Genomic DNA, 15,037 nt, shown 5'->3' with positions numbered 1-15,037 from the left:
TACCCATCTCCTGGCAACCACTGCTGTACTTTCTGTCCATGGATTTGCCTCTTCTGGATGTGTTGGATAAAGGAAAACATGTAATATATGGCCCTTTGTGTCTGGCTTCTTTCAGTTAGCATCATATTGTCAAGGTTCAGCTATGGTGAAGTGCTTCGGTGCTTTACTCCTTTTTATTGGTCATTAATGTTATATGGATATGTCGCACTTTATTCAGTCATCAGTTGATGGTCATTTTGGGTTGTTTCCATTTTTTGCCTATAATAATATAATTGTACATATAAAGTGTAAGAATGCTGCTGCGAACATTCATGTGCAAGTTTTTTGGAGGAATTAAATTTTAACTCGTCAGAAAACAAAAAATTCTTATTCCTTCATCTTTTTTTTTCAAACTGATTTTATATTATTACTTTAAAAAAACTATTATGTTATCACTTTTAAAAATGCATTTCAGTGCTTTTTGATGTGTTGTTAATTTTTATAAAATTTAGAAGGTGGGGATTTCACAAACTTCAGGGTCCATTATGAAAAGACAGACCCAGGTTGGGTAGCTCACTTGACTGTCTCAGATTGCCCTCTAGAGTGCATTTAGCAGGGTAGAAATTCTGTATATCTCATCAGGTTTCTTTTTTCCTCACTTTCCCAATTTTTAAGATGAAGAAAGAAAAATCCAAATTGGAAAGAACACCCCAAAAAAAGGATCAAGGAAAAAGAAAAGTTAGTCCAACTAAGAAGGAATCAGAATCTAAAAAGTGCAAACAGACTCCCAAAAGGGAAAGCTCTATAAATTCAATAAAAAAGGAAACCAGTGTGTTTCGGAAAGGCCTGGACTTCAAGGAGCAGGTGGCTGAGGAGACAGATGGTGACAGCCGGGCTAGGAATTTGGCTGATGACAGCAGTGAAAACAAAGTGGAAAATTTGCTCTGGGTGGATAAATATAAGCCAACCTCGCTCAAGACCATAATTGGACAGCAAGGTGACCAGAGCTGTGCCAACAAACTCCTACGCTGGCTCCAAAACTGGCACAAGAGTCCATCCGAAGATAAGAAACGCGGTGATTTTACAGCTTCATTCATTTTTTTTTTGTGTGTCTGTCACCATGTAATTAATTGCTTAGTGACGCATAGGTTAGGAAATAAATAGTTGGTTCAGTGATCTCTCAGCAAGCATTTATTGAGAGCCTGCTCTGAGCCCAGGTGCTGTATTAGACCCCAGGGGTGCTATTGTGGACAAAACAGTTTCCTTCAAGGAGCTCCTACTTAGTGAGGGAGAGAGAGGTGAACCAGCAGGTAAAACGTATTGTGCTGAGTCCTGTTATAGGGTCAAGTGTAGGATGCAAAGGGGAGGGAGGTGTGTGATCAGGGATGGGGATGTGTGCACCCATCCCTAGAGGAAGGGGTATCTGAGCTCAGACTTGGAAACGAAGAAGGCCTTAACTAGGTGAAGGGAGGGGCTGTTGGGTGGGAGAGAATACAGGTACCAAGGTCTGAGACATGTAAGAGTGAGAGCCAAGGAGACTCGGGGTCAGGGGATGGTGCAAATAAAAGGCCGAGGCACGCTTACAGGTAGGCAGCCTGGGAATCCCAGTAGCATGTTTGCTTTTGGTAGCCCTGACAGGCCTGGGCCTCTCTAGTTCTTTGCTTGCTCACATGAGTTTATCATGGAAGATGAATGGTCACGATATGTATTTAATGTCCAAAGTGTTTATTATTGGAACTGAAGTTTCCAATCACAAATGTAAGTAGTGTTTTCTTGAGCTTCAGCCACAGCCCTTAGGGATATTATGTGAAAAGTATGAAGGAAAAATTGAGTGAGCATTGTAGTGAGTTCCCAAAGTGACGAGTGGGTTATTAATGTCTAGGTGGTCATTAGACATTGGCTGACAGTGCCAGTTTATTTTACTTAAAATGGGTAGATTACATAATTCTAATGATACAGGGTTAAACTTAGGCTGCCTCCTTTTGTTTTTCTATAACCAAGTAAAAGCAGTGTAAGTGCTCTGTGTGCCTGGAGAAGACTGAATAATGGTTTGGGTGAACTATAGCCCCTTTTTCCATGCCCACAGTGGGTCTAACCATCTTTCTCGCAGTCATTGTGTGTGTATTGAGCACTCATTATATGCCAGGGCCCTGTGTGATGAGGGGAGGAAGGATGCTCTAGAGTTGAGGAGGGCAAGATGGATTAGTTGCACATACAGCATTTTCAGTCCATTCTTTTTGTGATCATGTAGGTGACTATGCTCGTTAATATTTACTGAGGCATGTCAGGCTCTCCCAGCATGGTCATCCCCACAGCATCCCTACCAGGCACATTACTTTTGTTACCCTTGTTGTACAAAGGAGGAAACAGATCCGGGGGACGGGTGGGGGAGGGGGCAGAGTTAAGTCACTTCTGAAGCCGCTGAGCCATGGAGTCAGGATCAGAGTCTGAGCTTTGTAGGAAAGAAACTCATACTGTTTCAAGTCAAAGTTTTAAATTAATTTTAGTTTTTTATTTTGAGTGGAAGTGAGATCGGGAGAAGAATTTCACTAAATGCTCTGGAAACTCTTGTTTATACCTTGTAGAAAATACTCTGCAAATTTAGAAGTAAATTGGAGGACAGCTCTTGATGCTAACTTTATGCACAGTTATTCTTGCTATTCTTGTGTTTCTCTTGGGTAGTATAGGTTAACATTCTGAAACTTCTTTTTTCCTAGCAGCAAAATTTGGTAAATTTGCTGGCAAAGATGATGGCTCTAGTTTTAAAGCTGCATTGCTCTCAGGCCCTCCAGGTGTTGGCAAAACCACCACAGCTTCTCTGGTTTGTCAGGTAGGTGTTCTATCATTGCTTTTCTTTTAAAAATTTTTTTTTTTTTGCTTTTTAGGGCTGCACCTGCGGCATATGGAGGTTCCCAGGCTAGAGGTCGAATTGGAGCTGTAGCTGCTGGCCTGTGCCAGAGCCACAGCAACGCAGGGTCCAAGCCACATCTTCGACCTACACCACAGCTCATGGCAACGCCAGATCCTTAACCCACTGAATGTGGCCAGGGATTGAACCTGTGTCCTCATGGATGCTAGTCAGATTTGTTTCTGCTGAGCCACGACGGGAACTCCTATCATGACTTTTCTAAAATCAAACCTCTGAAATTTGCTTTGGTTCTGGGCACGTTTGTCACTTTCATCCTTTAAAAAATATTGGTAATAATAATGATAGGTGATATTTACTTGTGTGCCAGGCAATGCACTAATAAGCCCCTGTGTGTGTAATGTCTCACAGATGCTTACAGATATAGATATCTTATATACCCTTGTAGGAAGAATTCTGTGTGCTGTGTGTCCTATTGCCATCCTTATGTGACAAATGAAACAGGCCTATAGCGGAGGGTGGGGGCACAGTGTGAACCCAGGTAGTCCAACTTTTCACCCCTACGGAACCCTCCTTTTGCTCTTGTTGTCTTCATGGCTGCCATATCTAGATGGTGAGAGGACAAGGCACTTGGCACCCCAGGGCCTCATGTATCAGAATGGTAGGAATGGTACATGAAATGGTATCAAAATGATAAAATGGGGGATTTTAAATTTGCTTTAGGAGTTCCCGTTGTGGCTCAGTGGTTAACGAATCCGACTAGGAACCATGAGGTTGCGGGTTCCATCCCTGGCCTTGCTCATTGGGTTGAGGATCTGGCATTGCTGTGGACTGTGGTGTAGGCCGGCGGCTACAGCTCCGATTCGACCCCTAGCCTGGGAACCTCCATATGTCGAGAGTGCGGCCCTGGAAAAGACAAAAAAAAAAGAAAAAATTAAATTTGCTTTAATGTTATTGCTGGATTTCCCAACTCTCTGTCTCACCCTCTTTGTTGTGTGGACCAGAGTGTACATTTTTAGCTGGTATAATAATTAATTATATATTTTCCACTCTTTGTAAACATTAAAAAAACAACAAGAGCAATTTTTTTTCCCCTAGTCTTTACAATTGTAAAGATAACTCTTTTCCCCCTGATTTTATCATTACTTTTTGAGGGATTGAATCAGAGTCTTTCATAATGCCTTAAGATCAATATAATGGTGAATTTTGGGAAGAGTCCAAATTACTTGATTTTTCACAGTTTGAGAGGAAGATTGTAAATGGATAGCTTGACAAAGAATGATTAAACTTTATAGTTTATCTTAAGGAGTCTCTAATTACTTTTTGGTATTTTAACATAGATTAATTCTGTGTCTGATATTGAAGTTTGGGGATGGCCCTTATATTTAATTCTTTTGAAGACTTTAAGAAGCAAACTTAGTAAAATTGCTTGTTCATATATACTCTTTCAGATTAGTTATTTATCAACTGATGTTTAAGATCAAATGTGTGTTTTTATATGTGTGTGGTATGTATGTATATTATATTTTAAATGTCTCTTAATGTGAGGCCTGTTAAGAGTTAATCTTACTGTCATTAGTATCCTGCTTTCTACCTGTGGTTACTTAGGTGATTTTTCTATCCTCTTCCTCAGTTGCCTTCTTTCAGGGGAGAGTTAATAATTTGCATTGTGATAGTAATGGTTTCCAATATCTTGATTAGGAATTGGGATATAGCTATGTGGAACTGAATGCAAGTGACACTCGGAGTAAGAACAGTTTTGAAGGAGATTGTTGCTGAGTCGCTGAATAATACCAGCATCAAAGGCTTTTATTCAAGTATGTGGGTTTTTGAACTGTTTTGGGGGGAGGAGGGTTATGTAAGAAAAACAGGTTCAGTTCTGTGTCCATTAACTAGTATTGAACCTTACTGTGTGCCAGGCACCCTGCTAAATCCTGGGGCTAATGAGACAGTAAGAAGCACCTATGATGTAACTCTTACAGGACAGTAATTCACCTTCATCCTTCCCCCCTTTTTTCAGGTCTTAGTGGTTTCTGAATATGTGATAAAATGTATACATGGACATATTTATGAATATTTGCATTGGTTTTAGAGGATTCACAGGTAAATCCTCTGACAAGGGAAAGTAAACAACTAACAGTGTGATGAGTGAGGTGATAGATGCTTTTAGGTGAAGGAATGATTCTATTTGGAACATTGGGGAAAGCTACCAATAAAATGGTGACTTTGTTCAAAGGGCCTTGAAGAATTAGACTAGTTTGTGGATGGAAGGGGTTATTTCAGGCAGAGGTAGTAGAGGAGGAGAAAAGACAGTGTTAAAGTGCCACTGGGTTTCGGGTTGTAGCTGTTAATCTGATGTAGCAGAGTTTATGGGGAAAATAAGATGCCCATATTACAGACTATACTGCATGTTCAGAATCTGTGGTATATTGCACAGTCACCTGAATTCTTGGTACTTTCAGTGGTAGAAAATTGTTAAAAATTTTCCCAGCAGACGTCACTTTTATACATGATTAGTGGGAGTGTCAGTTGGTACAACTCTGGAGTGCCATCTGACAGTGTTTCTCAAAGTTAAATTACACATAGCCTTTAACCCAGAAATTCCAATTCCTTGGAATTTAGTAACTGTTATACTTGTATATATGCAAAATAACATAGATAAGTAGATTCATTAATTATGATTCATAATAAGATTGGAAGCATCTTCATATTTTATCAGTGGAAAGTGATTAATTACGATAGGTGTGTAAAATGGAATATTTGAAAAGCCTTAAAAAGGAGATGATCTATATCTGCAGATAAGAAACAGGTCACCGAAATATATTAAATGATAAAACCAAGGTGTATACTTTTAAGTACACACGTTTTTAATATGAGTAGAATATCTCTTAAGGAATATGCGTACATGAGACTCCTCACATTCTTTACCTCCAGAGAGTGAAACTGGGTGCCCAAGGGGGCAGAGGTGGGAGAGGATTTCATGTCACTGCTTACTCATGTGCCTTTTTTTTGTCTTTTTAGGGCTGCACCCATGGCACATGGAAGTTCCCAGGCTAGGGGTCAAATCGGAGCTGTAGCTGCTGGCCTACACCACAGCCACAGCAACGCCAGATCCTTAACCCTCTGAGCAGGGCCAGGGATTAAACCTGGCGTCCTCATGGATACTAGTCGGGTTCATTACTGCCAAGCCACAACAGGAACTCCTCTTGTGCCTTTTGAGTTTTGAACCATGGATCTACATTATCTATCAGTTTAAAATGTTATATATGTTACAGATTTTTTTTTTTTTAAAGCAGCAGTGTTTGAAGAATTGTTATTTTGTTTTTGTCCCATCCTATTGCTTTTCAACATGGTTCAGGTGGAGCAGCCCATTCAGTAAGCACGAAACATGCTCTCATCATGGATGAAGTAGATGGCATGGCAGGCAATGAGGACAGGGGAGGAATTCAGGTAAGGAAAGCACTGTATTTTTGCAGTTTTACTGTTGTTGCTTGTTTGTTTTTAGATTTTTTTTTCCATTATAGTTGATTTACAGTGTGCAGTTTTACTATTGATTTTAGGTTTTGTTTTTTTTTTTAAACTATCATGCTGTGTGGTATTTACAGCAATTGAGGCATGTTGCCTTTTAAAACCTAAAATACATACATTGTATACTTCGTTGATTTTTGTTTTTTTTAGATAATTATTTTTGTGTTGCAAATTTGCCTTTCAGGAATTAATTGGTTTGATAAAACATACAAAAATTCCCATTATTTGTATGTGCAATGATAGAAATCACCCCAAGATTCGCTCCTTGGTTCATTATTGTTTCGATCTTCGTTTTCAAAGACCTCGGGTTGAACAGATTAAGGTATGATGATTGGATTTTTTTTCCTCCATCACTCTTACCCTATATATTTTTAGGATAGTTTTTCAAAGTACTTGATAGGAGTTCCCATTGTGGCTTAGCGGGTTAAAACCCAACATAGTCTCTGTGAGAATGTGGGTTTGATCCCTGACTTCGGTGGGTTAAGGACCCAGTGTTGCCTCATGCTGAGGCGTAGGTTGCACATGTGGCTGGGATCCAGTGTTGCTATAGCTGTGGTGTAGGCCGGCAGCTGCTGCTCCACTTCAACCCCTAGCCCGGGAACTTTCATATGCCACAGGTGTGGCCATAAAAATAAATAAATAAAAGTACTTGATAAATATTTTTAAAAATCTGACCATATGAACTTTAAAAAATCATCGAGGATTCATTTCCCTTTGTCAATTTCAGGGTGCTATGATGTCTGTTGCATTTAAAGAGGGTTTAAAAATCCCCCCTCCAGCTATGAATGAAATAATTTTGGGAGCCAATCAAGATATTAGACAGGTAAATTAAATATATATTATGTAACAGTTGATCATTTTATTGAATTGATGTCTTAAATGTTTTTGGGACAAAGAGTGGCAGTATTTCCCTATCTTTGACAGTGTCTTACTTGTGATTCTTTTAGGTTTTACATAATCTGAGTATGTGGTGTGCACGAAGTAAGGCACTAACCTATGACCAGGCTAAGGCTGATTCTCACAGAGCCAAAAAGGATATCAAACTGGTAAAGTAAATTTCCATTTCTTAGTTCCTTAACCAAAGCACTTCTTCTCCTGTCAGTATTAATAAAAATAGTTATCATAGTTCCTTGAGACACCTATGGATATTTATAGCAAGAGGTTTTTTTTGTGTGTGGGGGGGTGTTTTTGTCTTTTCTAGGGCTGCACCCACGGCATATGGAGGTTCCCAGGCTAGGGGTCTAATCAGAGCTGTAGCCACCAGCCTATGCCAGAGCCACAGCAACGCCAGATCCTCAACCCACTGAGCAAGGCCAGGGATCGAACCCACAACCTCATGTTCCTAGTCGGATTCGTTAACCACTGAGTCACGGTGGGAACTTCAGCAAGAGATTTTTGACAGCTGCTAAAAGTATTTTGATTCAAGTGACTTTTTTCTTAAGGACTGTCAATGTAATTGTAAATTTTGAGAAAGGGACAGTTTAAATCATGCTCACGCCTTCGTAGTTATATAATGGCCTTTTTAGAATCCCTTATGTATAGATTTCATGTTTTGAGTGCTTTGTAGCTGTTCAGAATAATCTTGTTTCAAATGGTTTATAGTTTAATGACTCCCTGAAGCTAGAGTAAAGGTCCATATTATTTCTGTGTTCTGTTTCACCTAGTCACCAGTCAGAATTCCTCATTGCCATTAGAGCAATGATTAAACAGTGTTTTCCCCTCTCCCTCTTTTTAAAAAATCAGTAAACATTTTTAGAGTTGTTTTAGGTTCATAGCAAAATTGATATTTCCTGTATATCTCCTATCGCCAGTAGAATAGTGTTCCCCACTACCAACATCCTCCATCAGAGTGGTACATCTGTCACAACTGATGAACCCACACTGACACATCATCATCATAACCCAGAGTCCATAGTTGAACATTAGGGTTTGCTCTTGGTCTTGTACATTCTCTAGGTGTTGAAATATACATGTGTAATGGCACGTTTTCACTGTTGTATCATATAGAACACTTTGACTGCCCTAGAAATCCTCTTTGCTTTGCCTGTTCTTCCGCCAGCCCCTGAAAACCACTTTTTTTTTTTTTTTACTGTCTCCATAGTTTCACCTTTTTAAGAATGTCACATATTTAGAATCCTATATGTTGCTTCTTCTGATTGGCTTTTTTCACATAATAATATACACTTAAAGTTTCTCCATATCTTTTCATGGCTTTATAACTCATTTCTTTTTAGTGCTGAGTAATGGTCCCATGTCTGGATGTACCACAGTTTATCCATTCATTCACCTATTGAAGGGCATCTGATTGCTTCCAAATTTTGGCAGTTTTCAGTAAAGCTGCTATAAACATTCAGGTGCAGGTTTTTTGTGTGTATATGTTTTCAGTTCATTTGGATAAATACCAAGGAGCACAGTCATGAGATGGTACAGTAAAATTATATTTAGTTTTGTAAGAAACTATCAATTTGTCTTCCAAAGTGACTGTACCATCTTGCATTCTTACCAGCAACGACAGAGAGTTTCGGTTGCTCCACAGCTTAGCTGTCATTTGGTGGTGTCAGTGTTTGGATACTGGCCATTTTACTAGTATGTCCCTCTCTCTTTTTAGGGCCCATTTGATGTTGCCCGAAAGGTGTTTGTAACTGGAGAGGAGACTGCTCATATGTCACTTATGGACAAGTCAGATCTCTTTTTCCATGATTATTCAATAGCACCGCTCTTTGTTCAGGAGAACTACATTCACGTGAAGCCTGTAGCTGCAGGGTGAGTGTTCAGAGCTAGTGAGGGGTAGAATTAGTACCCTCCCAACCCTGCAAAGGCCAGATACCTGGGAGGGAGGGGTGTGGAGTATGGACAGTAGTGTAATCCAGACTGGTTTATTCCTGCAGAGGTGACATGAAAAAGCACTTGATGCTTTTAAGCAGAGCAGCAGACAGCATTTGTGATGGTGACCTAGTGGACCGTCAGATCCGCAATAAGCAAAACTGGAGCCTTCTGCCCACACAGGTAAGCACAGGGCTCTCCTTAGAGCACAGACTCTGCTTTAGTCACAACAAGATAGGTTTTAGCTCCTGTAATTATTTGAAGTATCAGATAAACCTTATAGGCAAAAATTCTGTTAGAGATTAAAATACCTTGTGGTCACTATTGACTTTTTTGTTTTGTTTTTGTTTATCTTTTTACAATTGCACCTGTAGCATATGGAAATTCCCAGGCTAGGGGTTGAATCAGAGCTGCTACAGTCACAGACAACCCCAGATCCGAGCTGCATCTGAGACCTATGCTATGGCTTGCAGCACCTCCACATCATTATCCCGCTGAGCAAGTCCAGGGATTGAACCCGCATCCTCACAAACACTGTGCTGGGTTCTTAACCTGCTGACCCACAATGGGAACTCCCCATTTCTTAACATTCTTTATTTTTGAATGTTTTTATGTAAATGGACATATGGAAATGGCAATGTTAGATTTTAGTCATAACTAAGATGGTGAGTCAAAAGTTTCATTTGCCCTATTTTGCCTTAAGTATCCATTTCTTTTTTTGTCATTCCTGGCTTTCCCAAATTGTTACTAAGTAGCTCATCCTTGAGGAAATCAGGTCAGGAGCTGCTTTTCTGATACATAAATTCTGATTTTCTGTCTTCTGTGCTAAAGAGGCAGCTTTATATCAGACCTTTTATTTAGGTTGATACCTTTTAAAACAATAAAGAGTTTTGAAAACTTTCATAATTTAGGAGTGTTATTTGTTCTTGAGTTTTGCACATTGATAGAGTATTATTGACCTGATTAACAAGTGAGGGACTTCTGGAAGGTTTGCTTTTCTTTTAAAGAATCTTTACTTTTATGTATTAAAAGTGTTCATTTTTATTTCACACCCAATAATTATACCCATTAGAATTTATCCTAAAGGAATAATGTTAAACACAGGATAAGCTTAATGTGTGAAAATACTCTCTAAAGCATTAATTCTTCTTTTACTTTTTAAAGTGCACACACCTGCAACATATGGAAGTTTCTAGGCCAGGGTTTGAATCTGGGCCACAACTGTGACTTACACCATAGCTGCAGCAATGCCAGATCCTTTAACTCACTGTGGTGCTAGGTTAGGGATTGAACCTGAGCCTCTGCAGTGACCTGAGGTACTGCAGTTGGATTCTTTTTTTTGTCTTTTTGCAATTTCTTGGGCCGCTCCCACGGCATATGGAGGTTCCCAGGCTAGGGGTTGAATCGGAGCTGTAGCCACCGGCCTACGCCAGAGCCACAGCAACGCGGGATCCGAACCGCATCTGCAACCTACACCACAGCTCACGGCAACGCCGGATCGTTAACCCACTGAGCAAGGGCAGGGACCGAAACCGCAACCTCATGGTTCCTAGTCGGATTCGTTAACCACTGCGCCACGACGGGAACTCCATGCAGTTGGATTCTTAACCCACTGTACCACAGTAGGAACTCTTCCTAAATCATTAATTCTGATAGCAAGAAATGGAAGAAAATTTCCATTTTTTAGCAGTAGGAGTATGATTATAATATAAAAAATACTTATGTGAAAATATCTTTAGAGTAAAGCAAGAAACAAAATTTATGTATAATTCCAGATTTAAAAAAAGCAAAACCCCTGGATATAGAAGATATCCAAGGATATTTTCAAGAAGAACTTTGCTTGGAGTTTCCGTTGTGGTGCAGTGGAAACAAATCCAACTAGTATCCATGAGGATGCCGGTTCGATCCCCAGCCTTGCTCAGTGGGTCAGGTATCCGGTGTTGCCATGAGCTGTGGTGTAGATCACAGACGTGGCTCAGATCCACATTGCTGAGGCTGTGGCACAGGCCAGCAGCTGTAGCTCTGATTCGACCCCTAGGCTGGGAACTTCCATATGCCATGAATATGGCCCTAAAAAGCAAAAAAAAGGACTTTTCTCAAGTGCCAGTTTATACCTGATTCTTTAATTATTAGATTTTCAGTGTTTGAGCCACCTCTTCTATCAATAGCTTTATATTAAAGACAATCAATCATATTCCTCTTAAAGTATTTTTTGTGGCACTGGCATCATGAAGTAACTGGTGTTTGTTGAGCTCAGGCGGGTGAGGAGGCTGGGGAAGCAAGACCATCTCTGAGGGCCATACATGACTGTTTTTGACCAAGGCATTTACTGCAATTCGTTGTTTTCAGAGGTTGAATTTCCCATAACCAACAGATCAGAGAGAGAGGGAAGGGCCTGACTACACTGCAGTTAGTTACTTGGGTAACGTTTCATTTTCCAGAGGCTGCTTGGAAGTTAAGAGCTGCTTAAGAGGCAGCTTTTTGCTGAGTTTAAATTGTGGACTGCAATTAATTTTTTCAGGCCATTTATGCCAGTGTTCTTCCTGGAGAGTTAATGAGGGGGTACATGACCCAGTTTCCCTCCTTCCCAAGCTGGTTGGGGAAGCACTCATCTGCGGGCAAACACGATCGTATTGTTCAGGACCTAGCATTGCATATGAGTCTCAGGTAAGTGGTATCACTTCATGTCTGGCATTTTATCAAAGCAGTATATTTATTGTTTAGCTAACAAGGATGGTGTGAGTCACAAAGATTTGTGCTTTTGTTTTGATTTTATTGCTAACTAGATAAATGATTATGGATAAATTCTGTACATTCTGTGGTTCTGAGTTTTATTGTCTGTAATTAGTATAACACTTGTTTTATTACTTAAAAGGATACTTTGGAGAATGAAGCCAGATGGTAGATGTGCCATAACTTTGAGATAAATTTTTACAACCACATACATCTGATGTGGTGTTATTGTGACTGTGCCTATTACTGGTAGACATACATAATGTCTTGGCCCCCAAATAACTTAATAGGAAAAAGGGCACTATTTAAATAAACGAACTGGTTTTTACCTCCTATCCTAATAGTAACCTGACCCAGTCATTTGGGTTAGGGGGTACAGTTTAGCATATAACAGAAGATGAAATCTCCAGATAATTGAAAACCAGTGCCTTAGGAGAAGTTTAAGGAAGTTCAAAAATTCTTGTTATTTGGTAAGATTTTTTTTAAAGTTTAGAGACTTAGGAATGTGCATGCAACACAGATACTAAGTGAATTTTAGGGATTCATTTTTAACCATGAAGAATTGCTTGAGCAATCCTATTTCCCTTTCTGGTCCCTGGAGAGAATATTAACATAAATCTACCCTTAACTTTTGGTTAAAACTGAACTGAGGCGTTCCTGTCATGGTGCAGCAGAAACGAATCCACCTAGGCACCATGAGGTTGCGGGTTCGATCCCTGGCCTCGTTCAGTGGGTTAAGGCTCCAGTGTTGCTCTGAGCTGTGGTGTAGGTTGCAGACGTGGCTCGGATCTGACATGGCTGTGGCTGTGGCTGTGGTGTAGGCCAGCAGCTACAGCTCCAATTAGACCCCTAGCCTGGGAACCTCCATATGCTGTGAGTGTGGCCCTAAAAGGACAAAAGACAAAAAAAAAAAAAGATGAAGAAAACACAGCTGAACTGAGATAGTCCCTTTCTTCTGTTCCTGTAGAATTCTACTTCCTACTATGTTCCCTCTTCATAGCCTATGGTATGGGTCTTTTTTCTTCCACCAGAATTTTTTTTTGTTTTTCTTTTAAAGTTTTATGAAGTATAGTTGATTTATAAAGTTGTGATGATTTCTGCTGACAACACAGTGATTCAGTTATACATGTACATACACCCATTCTCTTTCAGATTCTTTCTCTATATAGATTATCACAGAATATCAGGTAGAGTTCTCTGTGCTATACAGCTGATCCCTGTATTAGTTTCAGCACTGAGCGGCTGTAACAAATGACCACAACTTAATGGCTTAAAACAACACAAATTTATTCCCATCTCAAGCTGGGAATATTATCTTGGATTATCTGGATGGATCCAGTGTAATTATAAGGATTAAAAAATGAGGTATAGGCAGCAGAGTCAATCAGAGAGAGACTTGAAGATGTTACACTTCTACTGCCAGCTTTGAAGATGGAAAAAGGAACCATGAGCCAAGAGGTGGAGGTGGCCTCTGGAAGCTGGAAGGAGCCCTTTCCCCCACTGCTGTTCTGATTGCTTAAGCTGACGGCCTGTCTGTCAGCCATTTTTCTATTCCCTGCTCATGTGTCCCCAGGGGTGTCCCTCTTTGATGCTTCCACTGTATTTGTGTAGATCCTCAGGAGTGTATCCATTACCCTGGTAGGGGAGTGCTAAGCTTTTCCTCCACCAGCTATTAAATAGTCGGCATTCCAATGAGCATGATTAAAAATGGGTTAAACTCTGGCAAACTATGATTTGGTGGTAGTTTGCCATTGACCACAGGTGTATCTCTTTTGTTTTGGTTTAAGAACTTACTCCAGCAAAAAGACTGTAAACATGGATTATCTGTCACATATAAGGGATGCACTTGTACAGCCCTTGACCTCACAAGGGGTGGAAGGAGTACAAGATGTTGTTACTCTTATGGACACATATTATTTGATGAAAGAAGACTTTGAGAATATTATGGAAATTAGCAGCTGGGGAGGCAGACCTAGTCCTTTCTCCAAGCTGGATCCTAAGGTAAATTATACCCCACCGATTCTCCATCACTTTGTAATTAATTACTGTGCACTAGGAGTACTTCAGAGATGTTTTAAATGCTTTTAAACAGTTAAACTTCTTTTCCTTAAATGCCTTTTGCTTATGGTGTGTGCTTTCCTAAGATACCATTTGAGTACAGTATTCAGAGTAGACTTCAAGGTTTGACTTTATAATTTATAGTTTTATCTCTGCTTTATGCTGAGTGGAAAAGCAAGATGTGAAATCTGAGGAGCAAATGTCAGTGGATTCCTTATAAGGATGGGCAGGTGAGCCTGGGAGTGAAAGAAAGAACATATTATGAAAAGAAAGATGTGTTTATTGGCAGAGCATTTTTAGACTTTGTCTCAGTCTGCCTAATCTGGATTCAGTGTATTTATTACATTTGGACAGTATTATATAATAATGTACCCCCTCCTTTATATAATGAGCATGAAAAAACTAAAGTGACATAACACGATTTTGTCCTCTCAAGTACCTCACCCTTGTGCCTTATTCGGTGCTGTTCTAGAAAACATATTCTCTGTGGCTTGCTGACTCTAGAATTTTGACCTGACCTAATGGCTATGGGCAGATTCTCACAAGAGACATCCATTGTTAGAATTTGTGGACTCATTCTACAGTTAGGTTTAGAAGCTTGAAGTTAAGGCTTTTCACATCACTTAGTATTTTGAAATAATCTATTTTTATGGTAAAGATAATTTGCATATTTTATGGTAATTAAAGGCCAATTTTAACTTGTACCTTTTTTTATAAGCCTTTTTTGATTTATTGGTTCACTAACTTTCCTTACGACTTTTTAGTGATGAGAGCACTGAATTGATAAAAATGATGACTTAAGTAGCTTTTTATTTTAATTATTTTGGCCACACCTGTGGCATATGGAAGTTTCCAGGTCAGGGATTGAATCTGAGTCACAGCTGTGACCTACGTCTTGGGCCAGGGATCGAATCCTTGCCTCTGTAGCAACCTGAGCCACTGCAGTTGGATTCTTAACCCACTGTGCCACATTGGGAACTTTTAAAGTAACACTTAAAAATCTGCCTTATGTTCCCCAAATACTGATTTCTTATTTTTTGAGTCATGGGC

The 15,037-nt window shown here is 39.8% G+C and overlaps 1 protein-coding gene across 1 annotated transcript in view; it reads left to right on the top strand.

The window, feature by feature from the left end:
- Positions 1-15,037, top strand: part of RFC1 (replication factor C subunit 1) — an 80,565-nt gene that overhangs the window by 62,242 nt on the left and 3,286 nt on the right. The window contains 12 exon segments of the mRNA XM_047799312.1: positions 655-1,054; positions 2,697-2,809; positions 4,547-4,603; positions 4,605-4,662; positions 6,204-6,295; positions 6,558-6,695; positions 7,101-7,196; positions 7,321-7,419; positions 8,982-9,136; positions 9,262-9,379; positions 11,718-11,863; positions 13,717-13,930. Of these exon segments, the coding sequence (XP_047655268.1) occupies positions 655-1,054; positions 2,697-2,809; positions 4,547-4,603; positions 4,605-4,662; positions 6,204-6,295; positions 6,558-6,695; positions 7,101-7,196; positions 7,321-7,419; positions 8,982-9,136; positions 9,262-9,379; positions 11,718-11,863; positions 13,717-13,930 (1,686 nt within the window).

This window comes from Phacochoerus africanus, chromosome 10, assembly GCF_016906955.1.
Source record: "Phacochoerus africanus isolate WHEZ1 chromosome 10, ROS_Pafr_v1, whole genome shotgun sequence".
NCBI classification, from domain to species: Eukaryota; Metazoa; Chordata; class Mammalia; order Artiodactyla; family Suidae; genus Phacochoerus; species Phacochoerus africanus.
The sequence above is the reverse complement of the archived record's forward strand: the minus strand, read 5'-3'. Positions and strand labels throughout refer to the sequence as shown.